A 22,133-nucleotide genomic window follows, 5' to 3' on the forward strand; every position below is an offset into this window, starting at 1 on the left:
TAGATCACTCGTGTTTCGTACTAAAACTTTATAGTCACTATGACCTATAACACATATTTGTATCATACGGGTACACTGGCTATACCAGGATGGCATGCTTGACAAAACTAAAAATGAAAAAAGATAAAACTAAAACACAAAATCATATTTCTTCTTGTTTTATTAATAATAATAAAATTGTCATTTCACATTTAATAAATTAAATTAACAGGCTAACATAACCAAAATCACCATGCATTAGATGCATGTTTTATATCACATTAATAAATAACATTGAATTAATACAAATAATATCTTTTCGGTAATGTAAAATTAGTTCAGTTATTGTACAAGATATTTCAACGTAGATTACATCAGTTAAATATCATTATTTTCATAAACATAAATTTATCATAAAAAATGTTCATTTTTTTTCAGTATACTTCCTCCACTGTTGGGCCTGTACTGGTTCCATTTTGTGCCTCTTTGCCACAGTTCTCCTGGGGCGTCCCTCTAGAATCCTGTGACGAGCCCCCGTGAAGTTTGGTCATAATAGGAGAACACATGTTTTGAAATTCCTTAAGTTTATATTCGTATTCCTCAACGTCAGCCATTGTGTTACTGTCCAACCACTTCAGATTTTCCTCACATCCTTGGGTGACAGTTGATTTTTCCTCGGGCGAAAGTTTGTCTCCGACATTTTCCATAGCCTGTTTGACACTAAAAATATAGTTCTCTAGCTGGTTCCTGGCAGAAACTCTTTTTCTCTGTTTTGCGTCCTCGTCTTTGTACTTCTCTGCGTCAGCCACCATTTTGTCAATGTCCTCTTTACTCAGGCGTCCCTTGTCGTTAGTGATGGTGATTTTGTTAGACTTCCCTGTACTTTTGTCCTCGGCTGACACATTTAAGATTCCATTAGCATCAATGTCAAATTGAACCTCGATCTGTGGAACACCTCGAGGTGCGGGAGGGATGCCGTTAAGTTCGAACCTCCCGAGTTGGTTGTTGTCTTTGGTCATAACGCGTTCTCCCTCGAATACTTGGATACTGACTCCAGGCTGGTTATCAGAATACGTCGTAAAAGTCTGAGATGTTTTGGTTGGGATTCTCGTATTTCTTTCAATGAGCTTGCTTCATCACACCTCCAGCTGTTTCTATTCCGAGGGAAAGAGGGGCCACATCTACGAGAAGAACGTCCTTTATGACGTCACTACTGTCGCCATTGAGGACAGCAGCCTGAACTGCAGCACCGTATGCTACAGCTTCGTCAGGGTTGATGGACTTGTTCAGTTGTTTTTCCGTTCATGAAATCTTCCAACATCTTTTGGATCTTTGGTATACGTGTAGATCCGCCAACCAGCACGATCTCGTGAATTTTCGATTTGTCCATTTTAGCATCACGGAGAGCTTTTTCCACAGGTTCTAATGTAGAACGGAATAGGTCGGCACACAAATCTTCAAATCTGGCTCTGGTTAGCTTACTGTAAAAGTCTATTCCCTCAAACAGAGAATCAATTTCCACACTTGCTTCACTGCTGCTGGAAAGGGTCCTCTTTGCACGTTCACATGCAGTCCTCAGTCTTCTAAGTGCCCGATTATTCTGACTCAAGTCTTTACCATATTTACGTTTGAACTCCTGAACGAAATGATTGACAATTCTGTTATCAAAATCTTCACCACCTAAGTGAGTGTCACCGGCTGTAGATCTCACCTCGAAAATGGACCCCTCATCAATAGTCAGAATGGATACATCAAACGTTCCTCCGCCAAGATCGAAGATTAGGACATTTTTCTCACCTTTCATATTCTTGTCTAAACCGTACGCCAGGGCAGCAGCGGTGGGTTCGTTGACAATTCTGAGAACGTTCAGGCCAGCAATCATCCCGGCATCCTTTGTCGCCTGTCTCTGAGAGTCGTTGAAATAAGCTGGCACAGTGATCACAGCATCCTTGACCTTTTGACCCAGGAAGGATTCAGCGGTCTCCTTCATTTTAGTAAGTACCATTGAACTGATTTCCTCTGGAGTGAACTGTTTGGTGGTTCCATTGCAGTCTGCCTGAATCTTTGGTTTACCTGTGTTGTTGACGACCTTAAATGGCCAATGTTTCATGTCTGATTGTACATTCTGGTCGTCATATTTACGTCCGATCAGCCGCTTTGCATCAAAAATGGTATTTTGTGGGTTCATGGCCACCTGACCCTTAGCAGCGTCACCGATCAGTCTCTCTGTATCAGTAAAGGCCACATAACTAGGCGTGGTCCTGTTACCCTGGTCGTTGGCAATTATCTCCACTTTTCCGTGTTGGAATACTCCGACACAGGAATATGTCGTACCCAGATCGATTCCAATAGCTGGAGCTTTACGTGAGCTGGCCATGTCTGTCTTCAAGTGTCAAAACGAAAGTAGACTTGTAAAGTGTTTACAATGTTCCTCGCTGTTGAGCGCTGTGTATGTGTAGTACACACAGATGTAGAATATCCTTTCTCTGCTACTTCAGTACAAGACTGTTTACCTTTCTGGTTCTGGCCACCATTCGTACACTCCATGCTTATATACTGATCGTAGATGTTTTCCTGAATCGTCTATGGTGTCTAGAATGTACTCGTAAATCGGGAATGATCTAGTACATCTAGAACGTTCTGTTGAAGGTAGAGTCTAGAGAATTCCGAAAAAATATAGGTCAACAATTTGTGAGGTACCTATGGGGTTCTTCTATGAAAATCAATAATGTATCAGTTTAGTTTACTGTCCGCGTTATACATGTATAACTGATATAATTATATCCGTGATATAATAAATCAAAATAACACAACATTTAGTTTGAATCAAATTTCATTGAAAATCAAATACAGTCAAACCTCGATGTATCGAAGTTCAAGGGACCGTCAGAAAAACTTCGATACATCGAGACTTCGAATTATTCGTGGTTGAAATTAGACCGATGTTTTTTTTACCATGACCAACTGTGGTAGTTGTGTACATGTCCTCTCCGTTCCGTAAACTTTATAATCATTGCACCACAAGCAAAACAAAATAAAAACGAAGTATGCAATTAATCACGTGTATTGCTATCGTTAGCAATACATATGTATATTATAAACAAGACCTACGTGTACTAGGCCTAACCCATGTACAAGTGTTCGTTTGGTGACTATTTAAGCGATAGTTAATATTACGGAATGAATATAAAAACAAAACCACGTTGTAAAAACGAAACTAAAAAGGAGGAACCGAAAGCGCTACAACACCTACAAAATACTTCGATTTAGAATGATCGATTTCCTCAAGTATTTATGCCAAAGTTGTGCAATGTAACAGTTTTGAGTATGAGTTACTAATAATGTGGTTCGTTATTTACCGTTCCGTAAATTCTACAAACCGCTACCAATGGCGGCGGCGAACATCAAAAACGACTAACTGTACTGTATCTTTGCCGTACTAATGATTTAATAACGCAGCTTGTAAAAACAAAGCACCGGGTATCGGCCTGATTAGTGATATTAATTATCTTGATGATATCAAGCTAGCAACACAAGCTGTCATAATCCCTATTGTCCGGCGAAGGGCCGTCGCGAGACAGCTAGGTGTGACAGCATGCCGAGGGGTATCGGCGAATACCTGATCTGTACAGGTAAATTTTTATTCGATTCATCGAGTGTCAGTTACCTATGATTCTATAACAAATGGTCCATGAAAAAAGTTCGATACATCGAGAACTTCGATTCATAAAACTTCGATTCATACATGGGTTAGTTAGTAATGTTATATAGTGAAGAAATTCGGGACCAGACAAAAAGTTCGATACAGCGAGAAATTCGATTCATCGAAGTTCGAATCATCGAGGTTTGACTGTAGTATAACAGAATCTTTCAATAGATAAAATGAAATTTGGTTCTAAATGACGTACGTTGTAGAATCAAGTTAAAATTGTACATGTATTCTTGGTTACATTAATAAGGTTGATAATGTAATTATTATTTTTATTAAACAGTATATTTACAAAATGCGATGTTTTCACAATTCATTACATGTTAATTCCTTAATTAAAACAATACAAGATCATTATCAAGTTAAAAATATATTGCTACAAGTAAAGGTGTTTCAATGAAAGAAAAGTTTGTTTTAAAATGGGAGTAAATGGAAAAAACTCATTGAATTTTCTTAATTTCATTTATTTATATATTTATCTCTCTTGCTAACATTTCTATCCTACTTATGGTGAATCATACAAAGTAGACCTTGACAATGCCCCCCCCCCCCCAAAAAAAAAAAATAAAATAATAATAATAAAAAAATAATAACAATGGCTAGCCAACCATTCTCCCCCTTTTTTTTTATCTCTTTCTTGTTATCTCTTTTCTTCTTATCTCCTTTTTTTCCTTCTTTGGTTTCTTTTCGTTTCTATCAAAAAGTGTAATACACATGTATTTATTTTTATATCAATTTTTCAACCATAAGTTAGGTATAAGTAATATGAATTAAATCTCCGCAATAAAATAAAATAATAATAAAAATTGTTTGGAAATGAAAGATGTGTGTAAGGTAAATGGAAATGATGATTGAATGTGAAGATCATAGCTAGTGCAGTGTTAATAAATGGATAAAGCTATTAATTGAGTACTGAATGAATGAATGTGGTTTGAAGATGTGATAATGACTTGAGGATGTATGGAATAATGATGACTGAGATAGTATTTTGTATGTATGGTTGATAATCAAAAGGTAAGGATGGTAACAGTGAGAATTGATAATAAGGAAATAATTATTTAATTTGTATTTCATATGATAACCTGAATAAAAAATAAGTTATAAAAAAGGTTATTCTTGGCTACAATTCCATATTACGTGTACATTATGATAAACCTTTTTTTGTCTAATATTTATATGAAGATTCACTTGTCGGATTTACATGCAGTCTATAATTAAAATATGTTCCTCATGGTAAACTACTTTATTTTTGCCGGATACTAATTTTCGCGTCGAGATGGAACGCGAATCCAACCAAAGATAACGCGAATAAATTATAAATATGTGAATGCACGGTTGATAGTACGTTAGGTAGGCGTGTAGAGTATAATGAAGTAGTTGAGTATTGTATGGGAGAAAATGAAGTAGTAATATGAGCGTACACAACACACCAAAGGGTTAGATGATACTACATAGACATTCCTTACTATATCAAACCTATATCACTATATCCAAACACCCTCCTCACAATGTTATCATCAAAATACATATAAAAATATTAATAATTTTTTTTATTGAGAACAACAAAATTGATTAATTAAAGGGACAATTCATTCTACGAGAACATTAAAATTTGTATATATATAGGAAAACCCCCAGTTCCAATGGAAATTAGATCAGTCGGTTTTACTGTGATATGTCAGAAAATCCCATGGTGGTGAAATGCGTGTGAAATGTTCAAACTCACTCGCTGTCCGCCATTACACATTGTGGTCGAATATCTTGTATGCCGAACCCAGTCCCTTGCTCGTAGAGTAATGCTACTTTTGTCTAGAACTGCTCAAATCGCTCTGACAGAAGTGTGTTTACCTTATTAGGTGAATTGTTTTGCTTAAAAAATCATTATATCGCCTCCACAGTGGTTATGTAGTTCATTTGTTTAACGTGCGTGACTTTGGCTCGGGTATGGGTACAGCGTACATATTGTACCTGCTTAATCGTATTGATCAACGATTTGTAATTACAACGGTATCAATTAAAATACTAAATAATGACGTGGAATTTGTCAATATCTTATGTTATTTGTTTCATAAGAAATGTAGAACAATACATTTATGCCATATTTTGCTTCTTGGTTATGTAAAAGAATTAGCCTGAGTGAATTGTCCCTTTAAAGCCGCATAATCCGTATCTTTCAGGGTCCGTAAAACAAACAATGACAAGATATGGTGTAATAGCCCTAAAAAGTTACGAACTTTCCCCAAATTACAAGTCTAGAAAGTTAAGAGGTGCAAAGATATAAATATGCAAAATTTTATTTTAGACTTATGAGCGGTCCGACAGAAAGTCAAAAGTTACCGCCCCCAAAGCCTAGAAATGCTACTTTGCGCATGTCCGGAAATAAAAGTTGTTTACCGCGAGCTTTGGCAGTGAAGATTCGAAGTGAATAAGGAGTTTATTTAAACTAAAAAATGTCGTGAATTGCTGAGAATATTATATGGAAACGAATTCGAGCTATGACAACAACTATGATTTGTGAATGATCTACCAAAACCGCATAAACTGATTATAAAGTGAGTGGGGCCCCGAAGGGGTAACAGTTATAGGCATAATCTATAAGTGTTTGGTCGCTTTTTGGAATTGGTACCATAGTAAAATAGAGATTAGAAATCAGGAAAAGTGATTATAAATTGGGGAATATATAAAAGATTTAATCTTGGATTACAACAGAAGCATACATAGAGTCGTATTATACGCGTTTCCCTAAATGTACGATATACATGTTGGCTACTGTTACAGCGTCAGGAGTGTGATATCTTTTCCGATATCTATTTGTGTATTTATTTATATGCAGTGATATATATCTCTGTATATTATGGATACTCCTGTATTAAAGAAGCCACTTTCAAATTTACTTCATCATTGCCCGTGTGTGTAAGATTGTATTTTTTTATACTTACAGTCACTTAGTCACGTACTCGTTATCCTATCTGTTGGTCTTAATTATATAAAATTCACACCAATACATCACAAGTGGTGTAAGTAAGGAATAGTAATTGACTTTTAACAATATGTTATATATATTATGTCCAGTACATTTAGGCTACATAAATTCTGGCACTAGTACTTTTAGTACCATTATTCTTCACATGAAAATGCCTAGACCTCTGTAATATAAGAAATGACTCAGTAGTATCTAGTGAGGTTTGATTTTGATAAACCTGTGTTCAAAAGATGTGTAATTGTTATAAATTTGTGTTTGACAGAAAAAAAAATTGGAACTAGTTTTTGTTTTACATGTAGGCTTACACTGGAAGATTATTTTCATACATGATATACAGTATTTATCTCTGTACATTAACTGACATTTACTCCGTATTTTCTTTATAGAATGTATGGGACCTTCCACCAGATGACAGAAGTGCAATATGTGATGGCAGCTCGCCCAAAAATAAAAGGGAAAAACAACTACTGTACATGTATCTCCGAGATCAAAACTGACAGTAAAAGATAAAGTCTGTTTGTAATGTACCCATTATGAACCAGAAAGATTTATATATATGATTTTCAATAAGGAAGGACAGATTCAAACTTAAGTACAAACCTAGCATAATTCTTTACTATTATTTCAAGGATATTTTTTAATAAGTTATTTCTTCTTCACACAATAAGGATTATTGCATGTTTACATACCTTGTAAGTATAACTTTTGAATAATTTATGAACAATAAACCAATTAAAATAATATATGTCATTTGTCTGAGTTGTTTAATTATGTAGTGTTCATTTTAGAAATGTTCAAATACAGAAAATAAATAGCAAACAAGACTGTGGCTAGATCAAAGGCTATTTGGGTCAAAAGTCAATGTCAAATCTCAAGATTTTGGCTCTATAGATACAATGTATACAGATATCCCTATGTGTAATAAAAAGATTGTTGTGTAATACACAGATTGTACATATATAAGAATATCCATATATCTGTAGAGACAATAGCCTGTGGTGCCTGTTGTTTAATTGCATTATTCATTATTAACTATTTTTAAGTTGCAAAGTTTTGATTAACTTTAATTAGTCCAGGTCAATCAAGGTCTACAGGTAAAAGCTCTTGGCAACTCCACTTAGTGTTTGAAGCAATATCACATTAAAGGAATTATGATTGCTTGAATATATAAAAATAAACTAACAAAATAATCTAATAAAGTTAGATTTTCCGTCAGGTTAGACTATATACATACTAAAAAATTAATTTTACTGCAATTAATCTGAAGACATGAGAATCGCATGCTATGGTCAGCTTATTTACTACTATATGCTATTTTGAACTCCAGTCATTTTTATTGACTTCAAATTCAATGCATAATAAGTGTACGTGTACACTATACAATGTATATGAATGTGCTATTTGTGTATGAATATTATTGTATAAGAAACACTGCGGTCTTTCATCATATACATGTTTCTGATTCATTTGATTCAGAGGCAAATTCTGGACATCAGATAATATGATAGCTATATGGTTCATTGGCAAACTATATGTACATGTACATCACAAATTAAACCGATAGAGCTGTCTTCATTATCTACACAGAAATTGTATACATAATTGCATCAGGGGCGTAGGAAGCGGGGGGGGGGGGGGGGGCAACTGCAACTGCCCCCCCCCCGTTCCCCAGGACGGGGGGGCAAACATGTCTTTTTGCCCCCCCCCCCATTAAAGCTTATTTGAAAGAAAAAAGGGTCCTCCTGCACATTTTTCGTACTTCGTTCTAGAAAATTTTTCCGCTGCGCGGCGCATTTCCTAAAAGGTTCAAGCACATAATGTCAAACCTTAAATTGTAAAAATTCAATACACACAAACTAGACTAAAAATGTCCATCAAGGGATTCTATGTACTATTTAAAAAATGTCTCTTAAAAGATCAATTTGTTTATATGTCTTAGCGAGACAATTAATTCATTTTTTTTCTGTTACACAACAATGTACCGATGGTGTGAAGCCGGTATATTCAGATCGAGTAGGGTTCCATAATGTTATGACGACACAATTATCATTTCTAAATGCAGGTAGCTTTAAATCGAAAAAATACCATGTTAAGAACGCTTTATAATCATTAAACTTTATCGTAAAACTCATCTCAGCCATTCTAAATTGTAATTTTTTTCTCGGGGGAGACCCCCCCGACCCTCCAAACACCAAATTTCTCGTGCTTTCGGGCGATCGCAAAATCATCAAAATACATAAAACTCATCCCGGGGGTCACCCTCAGACCCCTAATAAAACACCCAAATCTTGCGCCTTCGACGCTCACACGCTAATTTGGCCAATTTGCGTATTCGTTAATTTCCTTTTAGCGACCCCACTGTCTATAAATGTGTACAAGGATTAAATTTAGTGATATATGAAAAATGTACATAAAGCATATATTATATGGTTTGGGAGTTGAATTAATCTCCTCCTTTAGGTGTGGCGGGGGGGGGGGGGGGGTTTACAAAATATTGAGGACCTTTGCCCCCCATGACGTTTCATCTTCCTACGCCACTGTGCATATTAGACATTCAGAACTTATAACACACACTAAACAGGTCTTATTTCAACCTCAACCCCTTTCTTTCTTTTTTGTTTTTGTTTTTCTTAATTTTCTGTAACCCTTGAAATCATATAACCAAATGTTTATAAATTCACCAGAAATTTATCATCATGTTTTCAACGAACATAGAGCTTTTTTTATCACACATTGATATGTATACATGTATACACATATGACTTTGAACAAAAATGCATATACACTGTAATGTCAAGTTTGCTCTCCGTGCTTATTTTACTTGATTTATTATTGTATTTCATTTGGTCCTTTATAAAATAAATGGTTATCCAAGGCAAGTTAAATATCGTCTGAGATATTTATTTAAAAAGTATCATCAGAGATTTACATGTAGATAACCATTTTTGTCTCTGTCTAGTACGATGTATCTTGTCTATTTCATTATTTATCGATACCATTATTTTTATATCTGGTACATTTTTGTACAATTTATTATCTAGTCTAGTACGATGTATTGTATCAATACCGTTCCAACAAAAATCCCTCCGGTGGCCCCCTGAAATTAGGCAAAGCATTGTCAACCGATCGCCGTATTGTAAACACTCAAAATGACCGAATGGAAGTATGTTTACACGACGATAATGTATATATATATTGTTCTGGGGGACTCTTAAATTCAGCGCACAACAAAACATTCACATATTCATGATAAGTAACAAGTTCTTCCGTAGAAGTTCCTGCTAACATGAACTACACACTTTTGACTGGGCACGCCATTTCGTTTGGTCTGGAAAGTCACGTGATCGTCTAAGCATTGAAAATGGCGCGGTATGCATATTCAAACACTCTGGATATCGAATTTTTAATCATTAATTTCTTTTGAACTCGGGACTTTTTAGGTGTGTAATTAGGGGAAAGTTGATAACTTTTTATAATATATGTACACTAATTTTCTTTTGTTGATTTACGGACCCTGAAAGATACGGATCATGCGGCTTTAAGAACTACAAGTGTTATACATAGAATACATGTGATTACAACTTGATATGAATCTGTGCGTCATCAGTTTTGTTACTAGAATTTGATGTGAAATCTTATTTTCTCTCTAATTTGATATTTTTTCTTGTGAAACTCTTTTAGGATCAAGGTATACTTTTTTCTGATGAGATAACGGTAACCTACTTAAAATCAATCAATCAATCAATCTTTTATTTTAGTATCACGTATCGTAAAAATATACAGCCATTGATGAAATATATATGTACAAGTAATTTTTGAAGATGCCCAGCCGATATCTGCTTATGAGACACTTAAGGTATCTGAAAAGGTATATAGATCTAGAGTTTAAAAAATTACGGTATATAAGTACGTTAAATGTTATTTTTGTGAAGCGCGAATGATAACTGACAACACATTCTTTCATATACTGTGTACTGGCTAAAATTTAACCAAATTAATATAATATATGATTCATCCTATCCGGTACCTCTAGATTGCACATTGATATATACATATTAAAGTGAATAGTCGGGCAAAGGAAACCAGTCTAAATGCGTTCTTTGGCCTTCCAAAAGTCATTGTATACCATAATGATGGTCAAGTTCTGCTTACGGTGTCCAGTTTTGACCATTGAAATTTTGGGGAAGCCCCGTGTAAATTTAGCACAGTTCTAAATATAAATTCTCCAAACTCTTTGAAAACGAGGCTGCGTGGAAATGTCAACATGGACATGTGTTTCTCAGTCGTGTCGGTTTCGTTTCGTGTGATAAACCACTAATGCGGTATGCAAATTGTTGTTTTGAGATGATAGATTTAATGCAAATGAAGTATTCTTACATTAATGACAATGCTTTGTAATCATTTTTCGATAAAAGCATCTTGTACATGGAAATCGACACAAATATTCGGCCGATGCAGAGATGGGGCCCGGCAAGGGGCAATTATTGCAGCATAGCATTCGTCGTATTTTACATCAACCGAATCATGAAGGTTAAATACAAATAATCGTAACATAATTTCCCATTTAAAACCACACGAAAACGTTCCATAGAACGTCCATGCATGTAGCTGTCAAAGATGTGAAAATAAATTAGCTCATACATAGATATTTTACAAGTACAATATATGTGTTCAATTATTCGTGTAGTTTTTTGCAGAGATTTAATTAAATTATCTATGTCTCTGGGTTGTTGTTTTTTTTGTAAACAATATTTGAGTTCTGGAGAGAGATGACATGAATGTCCAGCTGGAAGGAAAGAAACTTTTATGATGTATATGTATCGTACAATGTATATATGTAAACGTACATTCCATGTAGCTGCTATAGAATTACAACTAGGAAATTCTCTCAAACATTGATAATAATTTAATTCTTCACATTCATGTAGGCCTATGCTGTGAGAATTAACACATCATATATATATTTCCAGAAAACATATAGGCCTACATGTATGTTACTTTCCTTTTCTGTTGTTTCCTGTTCTTTTTTGTGCTCTGGAGAAAAAGATGATTGAGTTGAAGAAAAGTAATTAATTAAGAGAAATGTGTACCACAGTACTTTGTCTGTAGCCGAGGGGTTCTATACTGTTTTAATAGTCCAGTAATTAATAATTAAATTGAAAATTTCAAAATTAAGATGAAATTGTAAATTCCATTTTTGAATGAAGTGGTTCCCCTCCTTTGAGAGTACACTGTGTGTATACCCTTTTAGGTTTTTAGGAATAATACCTGAATAGGAACCTGAAATAACATGACAATCAATCAGGTATGTGTGTGTTGGGGGGTGGGGGTGGGGGGGCTAAAAGACAGAAGAATCATGAGGTTGGGAAGTTGTAACTTGAGTGGGGGGGGGGGGGGGTTGAAATATAGAAGAAATAGCTACAGATAACTGAGAGTGGAAGGGTGCTTTATCATTGATCTGGTCATTGCATATTTGGGGTTTACATGGCTTTTTTTTTGGTTATTTAGTCTCATTGATTTTGGAGCAACTTTGAATCCATATGGTACTGTATATCTTTCTTTTTTCCATGTGTAGCTATTTCTTCTGTATTTCACCCTCCGCCCAAGTCACAACTTCCCAATAGGTACCACTTTTTTGTTTAGAACTCAAATCAAAGACAGATGTACATAGTACTACATACTACATTTTAGTCTATGTGTTTGTCATCACTGTTACTACAGTATTAATACATAAATGGTCTATGTACAAGTTACACATAGACAATAAATGTGAAATTTGGTTCAGACAAAAAGATTTTTAACATTTCAGATAACTTGCTAGTTTTATGGTTTTATTTATATGTTGAGTCTACTCTCTTGTAAAGTAGAATTTAGAAATCCTAAGACAATGTTATCTATATTGCTATATGTAAAAAAAATCCTTATATTTTAAAAGTAATTGAAAAGCTATCTCACAAGCCCTGACAAACAAATGGGCAGGCATATGGATGCAAGAATTATAATCACTGGATCTAGAGGACTAATATAAACAAATATTTCTACAAAGTTAAACAATGAAAAAGTATTGCATCATAATTTTATTTAATGATTACAGTTGAAAGGAACATTCAATAAATTAATACTGTTTAAATGTTCTGTTCATGATCTTCTAGGTCCATATTGGAAAAGTTTACTTTCAAGAGCACTCAAATCAACATTCTTCAGTCTTCATATGATGCTAATTGTATGTATATGTATATATACATACACTTGTATACAGGTCCAAGGGATGAACTTTCTGTATTCATGTCACTATGCATGCATGGTGCCTGAAAAAAAGAACCAGCAATTTTTTATATCTGTTGAATATGACAAAAATTGAAATGATCAATTTCAAATATATATAAATGAATAAATGTAGGTTCATTCTACAGGTTTTTTTTTTATTTTAGAGAAAACATTTTATAAGTTGTGAATGTGTCACTGATGCATTTGATAGAATCAAATATTGTTTCAAAAAAGATACAAAATTCATTATCTATTGTTCCAACAAAAATTCAGAATAATTATAAATGATACATGGCTGCAGTACATTTCAACTCTGTAAAGTTTGTCATATACACATGAACCAGGTACAGTTGTAATAAATATACAAACACTATTTATTATTATGACCAGAAATAATATTGTATGTGTCCTCCAAATATATCTAAAGAACAAGCTAAAAACCTACATGTACATATGTATATGTGTATATCAGAACATATACAATACAATTTTACCAATTAACCTACAATGTAAATCCTATATACAATGTATGTGTATAACACTACCAGAACATGTACAGAACAAAAATTTACAAATTAAAAATCTATAAATATATACATCAGAACTGTATGAATTGACCGGTAGCATACAGGGCATTCATTACCCCTAAAGAGGCCCCACTAAAGAACCGCTATTTACCCCAGGGTTACGTTTTACGCGATTGGGGAACAGGTATGAAACATGTGACTATATGTGACCACTCATTTATGAAAAAATACTGCTAGGGACTATTTACATAATGATCAAAATACGAAGACTCACTCACAATCAGCTGAGCAGGGAGTACCGGGTACGTAGTAGGCCTAACGTAACTGTTACAGTAGCGGTCCGGAGCCGCGTGCTCGTTTGAACTGTTCTCTTCACTATAACAAGTTGTATTAACACTCTCCATGCGTCGTAATGTTTACCGAGTCAGTTGTTGGGATTGTCGCTGCTCCATTGCCTTTCCTTTCGCATTTTAGGTGAGTTAGTTGGTTGTTTTGGCGGAAACATTTTGGTTCAAAACTACGGTAGCCATGTTTTGTTTACTACGGAGAGTGGTGGGTGTTGCGCATGCGTTAAGATTGAACTGCACTCTTAGCCGTCCGGGAGGACTTTTAGGATTCCCATAGATATTATTATTTTCTTCGCATGTACAGCGATTTTGACGGAAAGTTTTTATTTTTCTAATTCATAAGAAATTATACCGGATATATTAATACCATTTTTACCGATTTTACAGTCACTTGCCCGACTAGTCCGCTAAACCTGCCTATATTATTAGGCTTTTTTAATTTTTTTTTTTTTTTTTTTTTTTTGCCTTAATAAATATAGCAGTCAGCTCGCGGTACCTCTTAAAAATGTGAAAAACCACGTGTAGTTGAAAGATAAACGAAAATTCAACTGTGTATATGCTACACATGTATATGCAACGTGAATATCGCGAAAGTGATGCGGTACCAGCAATAGTCGTGTTCAATTTGAATATTTGACAACATGTCGTGTATATCGACCATAATTTCACTATAAAAACTCTAACTGGCTAGCATTTTGTTTATCTTTCAACTACACGTGGTTTTTTAAAAATAAAACCGGAAGCGAAGTTGATTGGCTGCCGTTTGCTCTACTAAATGTGTATACGGCGGCCATTACAAATGTGTGAAATAGAAGGGTCTCGGAAGTATTTCATTGTGCAGAGTTGTTTAATTTCATAAATGGGATGTAACATGGGGGCAGTGGAGTACATAAGATCCCAATATATAGGTATGTGTATGTTTTCTCGGCATTGCATGGACGATATGTTAGAAATATACCGCTGACGTAGCGTAGGCCAAATCTGGCCTACGATTTCACATTTTTAAGAGGTACCGCGAGCTGACTATATATTAGGCAAAAAAAAAAAAAAAAAAAAAAAGCCTAATAATATAGGCAGGTTTAGCGGACTACCTCTAGATTGCACATTGATATATACATATTAATATCTTCTTATTTGTATTTATGTTATGTGAACGTTTTGTGATCGTCCAGATGAAATTTTGTTTATTCTTTTTATGTCTTGATAAAGGAGCAGATTATATTTGAAATATTATTTAAACATATCTTGTAAAAATTCACATTTCATATCCATGTATACAGATTAGTTAAAGTTACATAGAAGTTATAATTACTCTATTACATATTTATTTCGATGGCCATTTATCGAAAATACAAAACAATTCTTTGAACAACTACACTGCTGAAAATGAATGTAGTTTAAAATTACTCTATTAATTGATTCACAAACACCTTACAGCTGTTATCCTATATGCGCCTCATTGATGGACTGTTTACTGGCCTTCATTCGTTCGAGTTCTCTCTAGAATCATCATATCAACAGAACGTTCTAGATGTACTAGATCATTCTTGATTCACGAGTACATTCTAGACACCATAGACGATTCAGGAAAACATCTACGATCAGTATATAAGCATGGAGTGTACGAATGGTGGTCAGAACCAGAAAGGTAAACAGTCTTGTACTGAAGTAGCAGAGAAAGGATATTCTACATCTGTGTGTACTACACATACACAGCGCTCAACAGCGAGGAACATTGTAAACACTTTACAAGCCTACTTTCGTTTTGACACTTGAAGACAGACATGGCCAGCTCACGTAAAGCTCCAGCTATTGGAATCGATCTGGGTACGACATATTCCTGTGTCGGAGTATTCCAACACGGAAAAGTGGAGATAATTGCCAACGACCAGGGTAACAGGACCACGCCTAGTTATGTAGCCTTTACTGATACAGAGAGACTGATCGGTGACGCTGCTAAGGGTCAGGTGGCCATGAACCCACAAAATACCATTTTTGATGCAAAGCGGCTGATCGGACGTAAATATGACGACCAGAATGTACAATCAGACATGAAACATTGGCCATTTAAGGTCGTCAACAACACAGGTAAACCAAAGATTCAGGCAGACTGCAATGGAACCACCAAACAGTTCACTCCAGAGGAAATCAGTTCAATGGTACTTACTAAAATGAAGGAGACCGCTGAATCCTTCCTGGGTCAAAAGGTCAAGGATGCTGTGATCACTGTGCCAGCTTATTTCAACGACTCTCAGAGACAGGCGACAAAGGATGCCGGGATGATTGCTGGCCTGAACGTTCTCAGAATTGTCAACGAACCCACCGCTGCTGCCCTGGCGTACGGTTTAGACAAGAATATGAAAGGTGAGAAAAATGTCCTAATCTTCGATCTTGGCGGAGGAACGTTTGATGTATCCATTCTGACTATTGATGAAGGGTCCATTTTCGAGGTGAGATCTACAGCCGGTGACACTCACTTAGGTGGTGAAGATTTTGATAACAGAATTGTCAATCATTTCGTTCAGGAGTTCAAACGTAAATATGGTAAAGACTTGAGTCAGAATAATCGGGCACTTAGAAGACTGAGGACTGCATGTGAACGTGCAAAGAGGACCCTTTCCAGCAGCAGTGAAGCAAGTGTGGAAATTGATTCTCTGTTTGAGGGAATAGACTTTTACAGTAAGCTAACCAGAGCCAGATTTGAAGATTTGTGTGCCGACCTATTCCGTTCTACATTAGAACCTGTAGAAAAAGCTCTCCGTGATGCTAAAATGGACAAATCGAAAATTCACGAGATCGTGCTGGTTGGCGGATCTACACGTATACCAAAGATCCAAAAGATGTTGGAAGATTTCATGAACGGAAAACAACTGAACAAGTCCATCAACCCTGACGAAGCTGTAGCATACGGTGCTGCAGTTCAGGCTGCTGTCCTCAATGGCGACAGTAGTGACGTCATAAAGGACGTTCTTCTCGTAGATGTGGCCCCTCTTTCCCTCGGAATAGAAACAGCTGGAGGTGTGATGACCAAGCTCATTGAAAGAAATACGAGAATCCCAACCAAAACATCTCAGACTTTTACGACGTATTCTGATAACCAGCCTGGAGTCAGTATCCAAGTATTCGAGGGAGAACGCGTTATGACCAAAGACAACAACCAACTCGGGAGGTTCGAACTTAACGGCATCCCTCCCGCACCTCGAGGTGTTCCACAGATCGAGGTTCAATTTGACATTGATGCTAATGGAATCTTAAATGTGTCAGCCGAGGACAAAAGTACAGGGAAGTCTAACAAAATCACCATCACTAACGACAAGGGACGCCTGAGTAAAGAGGACATTGACAAAATGGTGGCTGACGCAGAGAAGTACAAAGACGAGGACGAAAAACAGAGAAAAAGAGTTTCTGCCAGGAACCAGCTAGAGAACTATATTTTTAGTGTCAAACAGGCTATGGAAAATGCCGGAGACAAACTTTCGCCCGAGGAAAAATCAACTGTCACCCAAGGATGTGAGGAAAATCTGAAATGGTTGGACAGTAACACAATGGCTGACGTGGAGGAATACGAATATAAACTAAAGGAATTTCAAACAATTTGTTCTCCTATAATGACCAAACTTCACGGGGGCGCATCACAGGGTTCTAGAGGGGCGCCCCAGGAGAACTGTGGTCAAGATGCACAAAATGGAACCAGTACAGGCCCAACAGTGGAGGAAGTATACTGAAAAAAATGAACATTTTTGTTGAATAGTTTATTAATGAAAACATGGACATTGATTATTTAAAGATATGAAATCCATTAATATATTTCGTATTATTATGTACATTGCATTATCATTTGAAAGATAAGTTTAAAAGTATAGTGCGTTTCAAGTGACAATCATTCTGTATAGTTAAATGTTTTATTCTAATCCCACAAACATTACATGATACTCATCGATCGAGTGGCATTTTCAAAAACAATTGAAATTGAACTATTTAGTATTTTAGATATATTGGTATCTAATGGTTGACTTTTTACATATCTTTATGATAAAGTTAGTGCGTTGTTTTATGAATAAATTGTTGCAATTTAACTAATTTGTTGTGTTTGATGTTGCATTTCTTTTCATACATTTCATACAATCATGAACAAAATCAAGTTTAATGTTTTTGTTATTTGGATTGGTGTAGTTCGTTTAACGTCCTATCAACACTTAGTGTCATTTAAGGACATGTCATGTTTAAAAGGCGGGGAATTAGCCCGAGTATCAGGAGAAAAACCACCTATCTGTTCCATATGGGACTCAACGTCCCGACACAATATACATTGTATGTCGGAACTTTTTATGAATTTGACCAAGGCGGACCTTTTAATTGTGGATTGACGTTTCGATAATTCCAGTTGTGTCATTGAGAATTGATAAGTTCACGGGGATTAAGTTTCGAAAAACAGAAACACTTCTGCATCTAGATGTGTCTGTGAAAAAGATCAATAATCGCGGAGAACCTTTAGAAAATTTTCCTTGATCTTGAAATTCGTAAGAAGGAAATCACAAGCGAAGGAAGTTGGTTTCGAGTACTATAATTCTGTTAAAGTACATGGTTGCTATATTATCGTCTTGTTCTTTTGATGAAACAAAAAAGGTAAACTGATAAAAAAACTGCTTTAAAACTAAAAAGGGATAACTTCATCGGGATATCGAAATGACACAGAAAAATATAAAGAAGGAAAAACCTACATTTCTATCATATTAATGTACGTAAAGACGGAAATCACAATGCACCACGTAAATATAACTTCGCGAGCCAAGGGCATTCAGTTTCTGGGAGAGAATCATGCTGAATAAACTTGGATAGGCGAAGTTGATTATTCACGTACAGGCTAAATGCACATGTTTGGCGTCAAAAACTTAAAATTTCACAATATTTTGTTATCAAGAATTACGTTTAACTGTACAGACATACATTACTAAGTAATGACAATGTGGATTGACAACCGGCCAAGTCAATACAAGTCATTTCTAGAACAAAAATAAAAATGTATCAATCGTGTTGAATAGAAAAATCGCAATTAGTTCTCTGCACCTGCTTGCCGTGTAATGAACTTTCATTGTTAGAACAAGTTAAGGGGGACTACTCCTGAGGACTACGAGAAATTTGAAAGTTTTAATCGATGTTTTTTTTTTATATATATATATATATAATAAGGGAACAATATTAATTGACACTCAATAAAGATAAACAAAACGGGCAGTTTTGTTGAAATATACTGATCGAATCTAATTCAAAATCAAAATGATTTTATTCGATTCAGCAATGGTTTTAGAATGCTTCAAAATGTGAAAATTTTACAAACCTGAAATCAGAACTGCAGCAATATACATATTACGCTAGCATTACATATATATATTCTAAAGAGAAATGATTTTCAAGATCAATATTCAATAACTACATTTGTAATTAATGCCGTACATCAAATCAATTGTAATCATCCTTCATGGAAACTGCGTTGTAAAAGTTATGAAAATAACTGGTTGAGTAATCATCTTCAAGTTTAGCTCAGAAAATAAAGCCGTACCGAAATGGAATTTAGTCTACTAAAAACATCTGATTTATTTGAATTATTTCGAATCGAAGCACGTGTCACCAATTAAAATATCAATTAGGCAGCACGCGCCAATACAATTAGCGGTGAGTGACCTAAAAGGTTTACGTCAATGCAATTAATGTAAATATTTATCATGAATGTTTACTCGTGACATAAAGTTAGTGTTGGATTAACAATGTAGCTAAAGCTGTGAATACTATCAACATTCTTTGTGCATATGTATAACGTGCTTTAATGTTTTCATGTCTATGTTAATCATCAATGCGGTTTCCGGCGAATCACGGACACCTGCAAAATATAGTTCTGCGTGTTTTTACTAACAACAATATTTTCTCAGCAATTTTGTCTGCATCAAATAAAATTGGATATAAACATATATATATACTGTTCAACTTAGTATGATATAAATCACAATATTATATATATTTGATGTGATGGAAATTAGAGAAATTATCTCTGATGCACTACTTTTTCATGTGTATTAGCGGAAAGAATAATACGCCAACCGCCATTGTACAGAGTGAGAAGTCGTGTTATGGTTGGGATTTAAGTTATGCAGTTCATTCGTGTTTCGATTGGATCTACATGAAAATTTACCAATGTTTGGATTTATGGTGAAATGGAGAACTTTTCTCACCAGCTTAAAAATGGTGTTACTGGATCCAATGCGGATTTAACATACTTGAGAGAGGTGATTGGAAACCGGGTTTCGTCTGCCGTCACCGACAATCAGAAAACTAAACAAAGTGTTTGTATGGATCGCAGGCAAGTTGTAAACAACCAGGGTCAACTTCACTTGTCAGAAAACAAGACCGTCATTCGATCTGGATTTCAGAGTCAGGGTTTTCAGGGATCAGACAACATACAAAAGTTACCCAGGTCATTAGAAAACCCATTAGGGGGGTTGATACATAACGGCGGAATGAAAGTAAATCCTCAAAGTCAGTTACCCACAACCGTTATAGGTAACGGGGTTATGGAAACGGAGCGGAGTATCGTGATCGGGGGGACCTCATACCCTGCTCCTTCCAAGGAACAGCTTCTCCATAATGCAATGCATCATATTTCAGGGTCAAGCCACTATGTGTTGAGACAACAAGGATCTAATTATTCCAGTCCCAGGTCTAGTATGGGTAGTGGTGGTGATTCCAAAAATTCAAGTCCAAGAACAAGTCTCATCAATCCCCCACCCCCTCCCCCCTATGAACAGAGGTTCATGGGAGGCAGTCCACGTTCGAGCCTAGCGAGTCCAAGATCGAGTTTAAGCACAACATCGTTGGAATCAAAACCTTCAAGTCCACGGACAAGCCTTGCAGGAATGTCAGGAGTGTTGTATGATAAATTTCCAAGTCCAAGAACTAGTTTAGCAATATCACAAGAGAGTCTTCAAAATTTTCAAATGGGCATGCATCACATGTCTATGCCTAGAAGCAATATACAGTTACTAAATGACAGTCGCTTTAATGAAGGGGCTCCCCCTGCTTATATTTATACTGACCCTCGTAGCAGAACACTGACTTCTCAAAACCATGCTAGTGTTAATATATCACATTCACAGACAAACAATATCAACAGCAATAATAATGTGAATAATACAAATCTACTTAATAATCAAATGAACCGGGTTGGGAGCTCGGATAAAGGCTCTCCGTCCCACTCAGTCCCTCCAGCTTTACCTGCCAGAAAACCTATAAACCAACAGACACAACCAAAGCATATAGACTTTGAGAAAACCTTAACAGCTCTCACTCAACAGTTAGAGGAAAATATCCGTGTTTCAGCTTCCAGGAAAAACTCTTTGGATTCTCAGTCTTCTATTCCCAAGGAGCCTCCTCCGCCATATCATGGTCCCCACAATACTGAACTACCTGTGCTACCCCCTAGAAATCCCCGTTATACTAGTCCCAAACCCTCGTCCCAGCCCCAGGTGTTTGGTCAACCCTCGTCCCTGGGGTCCCTACCTACATCCCCGGCCCACATGGTGCGGACACCGCCTTCAGCTGCTGTCAAGCCACAGGCCCAGCTGCAGTACCAGGTACCACAGTCACCAAGGGGACTGACGGAGGCCGAAAAAAAGGTGGCAGCATTGACACAACAGTTAGAAGATGAGATGGAGAAAACCCCACAAGGGGAATACTTTGGTAAGCTTTTATTCTGTCTTTATTTATATGGTTGGATCCCCGGGGCCATTTCATAACTCATGAATTAAACCTACATTTGCAATTTTGAATTTTGACTGTCATTATTTGTTTTAAATCTTGAACTTACTGGTAAGTATATAACTCTATGTAAGTGATGAGTGAAGTGAAGGTTACCAAGTCGAATACAGTATTATATCATTATAGTCTTGTATACTAGTAAATTATTTTTTCAGTTATAATTATACAAATAATTTACATTTACAGATGTTTCTCCTGTATAACCTACATAATTTATGTAAATCTCGCTTAGCTTCTAAATATAGTTCAACAGTTTTGTTCATATGTGTTTAAATCAGAATGTGGTTGTAAGTTTAAATTGCTATGACAGGATGTTTGGTAAATTATAAATGTTTGAAGATGTGATTGTATTTAAACTCCTGATATTGGTATTTTCGCTTTCCAAGTTTCATTGTATATGAACAGTTAACACCCCAAGGTGATATTTGTCACCCTAGGATTGTAATGACCTTTTGTTTACTGTACTCAGTCACCTTGTACTAAAACATTTTGGTGGCCTTTTTAGGTGCTGG

General features: G+C 35.9%; 2 protein-coding genes, 1 long non-coding RNA gene and 1 pseudogene across 5 annotated transcripts in view; 2 read left to right on the forward strand and 2 right to left on the reverse strand.

The window, feature by feature from the left end:
• Window positions 1-142: 142 nt before the first annotated feature.
• On the reverse strand, window positions 143-2,539 carry LOC138315197 (heat shock protein 68-like; annotated as a pseudogene).
• A 10,191-nt stretch (window positions 2,540-12,730) lies between these two features.
• LOC138315199 (uncharacterized) lies at window positions 12,731-14,264 on the reverse strand. Of its 2 annotated transcripts, none has more exons than XR_011207470.1 (2): window positions 13,744-14,264; window positions 12,731-12,979 (listed from the first exon to the last, which is right to left on the reverse strand). It is a non-coding gene; the product is annotated as an uncharacterized lncRNA (long non-coding RNA). The 2 variants fall into 2 exon arrangements; XR_011207469.1 differs by having other exon boundaries at window positions 13,740-14,264.
• A 1,140-nt stretch (window positions 14,265-15,404) lies between these two features.
• On the forward strand, window positions 15,405-17,892 carry LOC138315201 (heat shock protein 68-like). The gene has a single exon (XM_069256024.1). The coding sequence runs from the start codon at window positions 15,597-15,599 to the stop codon at window positions 17,535-17,537; it is 1,941 nt and encodes a 646-aa protein (XP_069112125.1). The 5' UTR covers window positions 15,405-15,596; the 3' UTR covers window positions 17,538-17,892.
• Window positions 17,893-19,878: 1,986 nt separating this feature from the next.
• LOC138315200 (Wilms tumor protein 1-interacting protein homolog) overlaps window positions 19,879-22,133 on the forward strand; it is a 38,734-nt gene continuing 36,479 nt past the window's right edge. Inside the window, exon 1 of one of the 2 annotated variants that reach the window (XM_069256023.1) lies at window positions 19,879-21,543. In XM_069256023.1, the coding sequence (XP_069112124.1) occupies window positions 20,022-21,543 (1,522 nt within the window). In that variant the 5' untranslated portion in view covers window positions 19,879-20,021. The remainder of the gene's footprint in view (window positions 21,544-22,133) is intronic. The other variant, XM_069256021.1, reaches the window with a different exon arrangement.

The sequence above is a fragment of the Argopecten irradians genome, chromosome 2 (assembly GCF_041381155.1).
Source record: "Argopecten irradians isolate NY chromosome 2, Ai_NY, whole genome shotgun sequence".
Taxonomy (NCBI): domain Eukaryota; kingdom Metazoa; phylum Mollusca; class Bivalvia; order Pectinida; family Pectinidae; genus Argopecten; species Argopecten irradians.

Excerpts from the sequence above, each read along its gene's own strand:
- LOC138315201 (XM_069256024.1), top strand. The coding sequence starts at position 15,597 with ATGGCCAGCTCACGTAAAGCTCCAGCTATTGGAATCGATCTGGGTACG.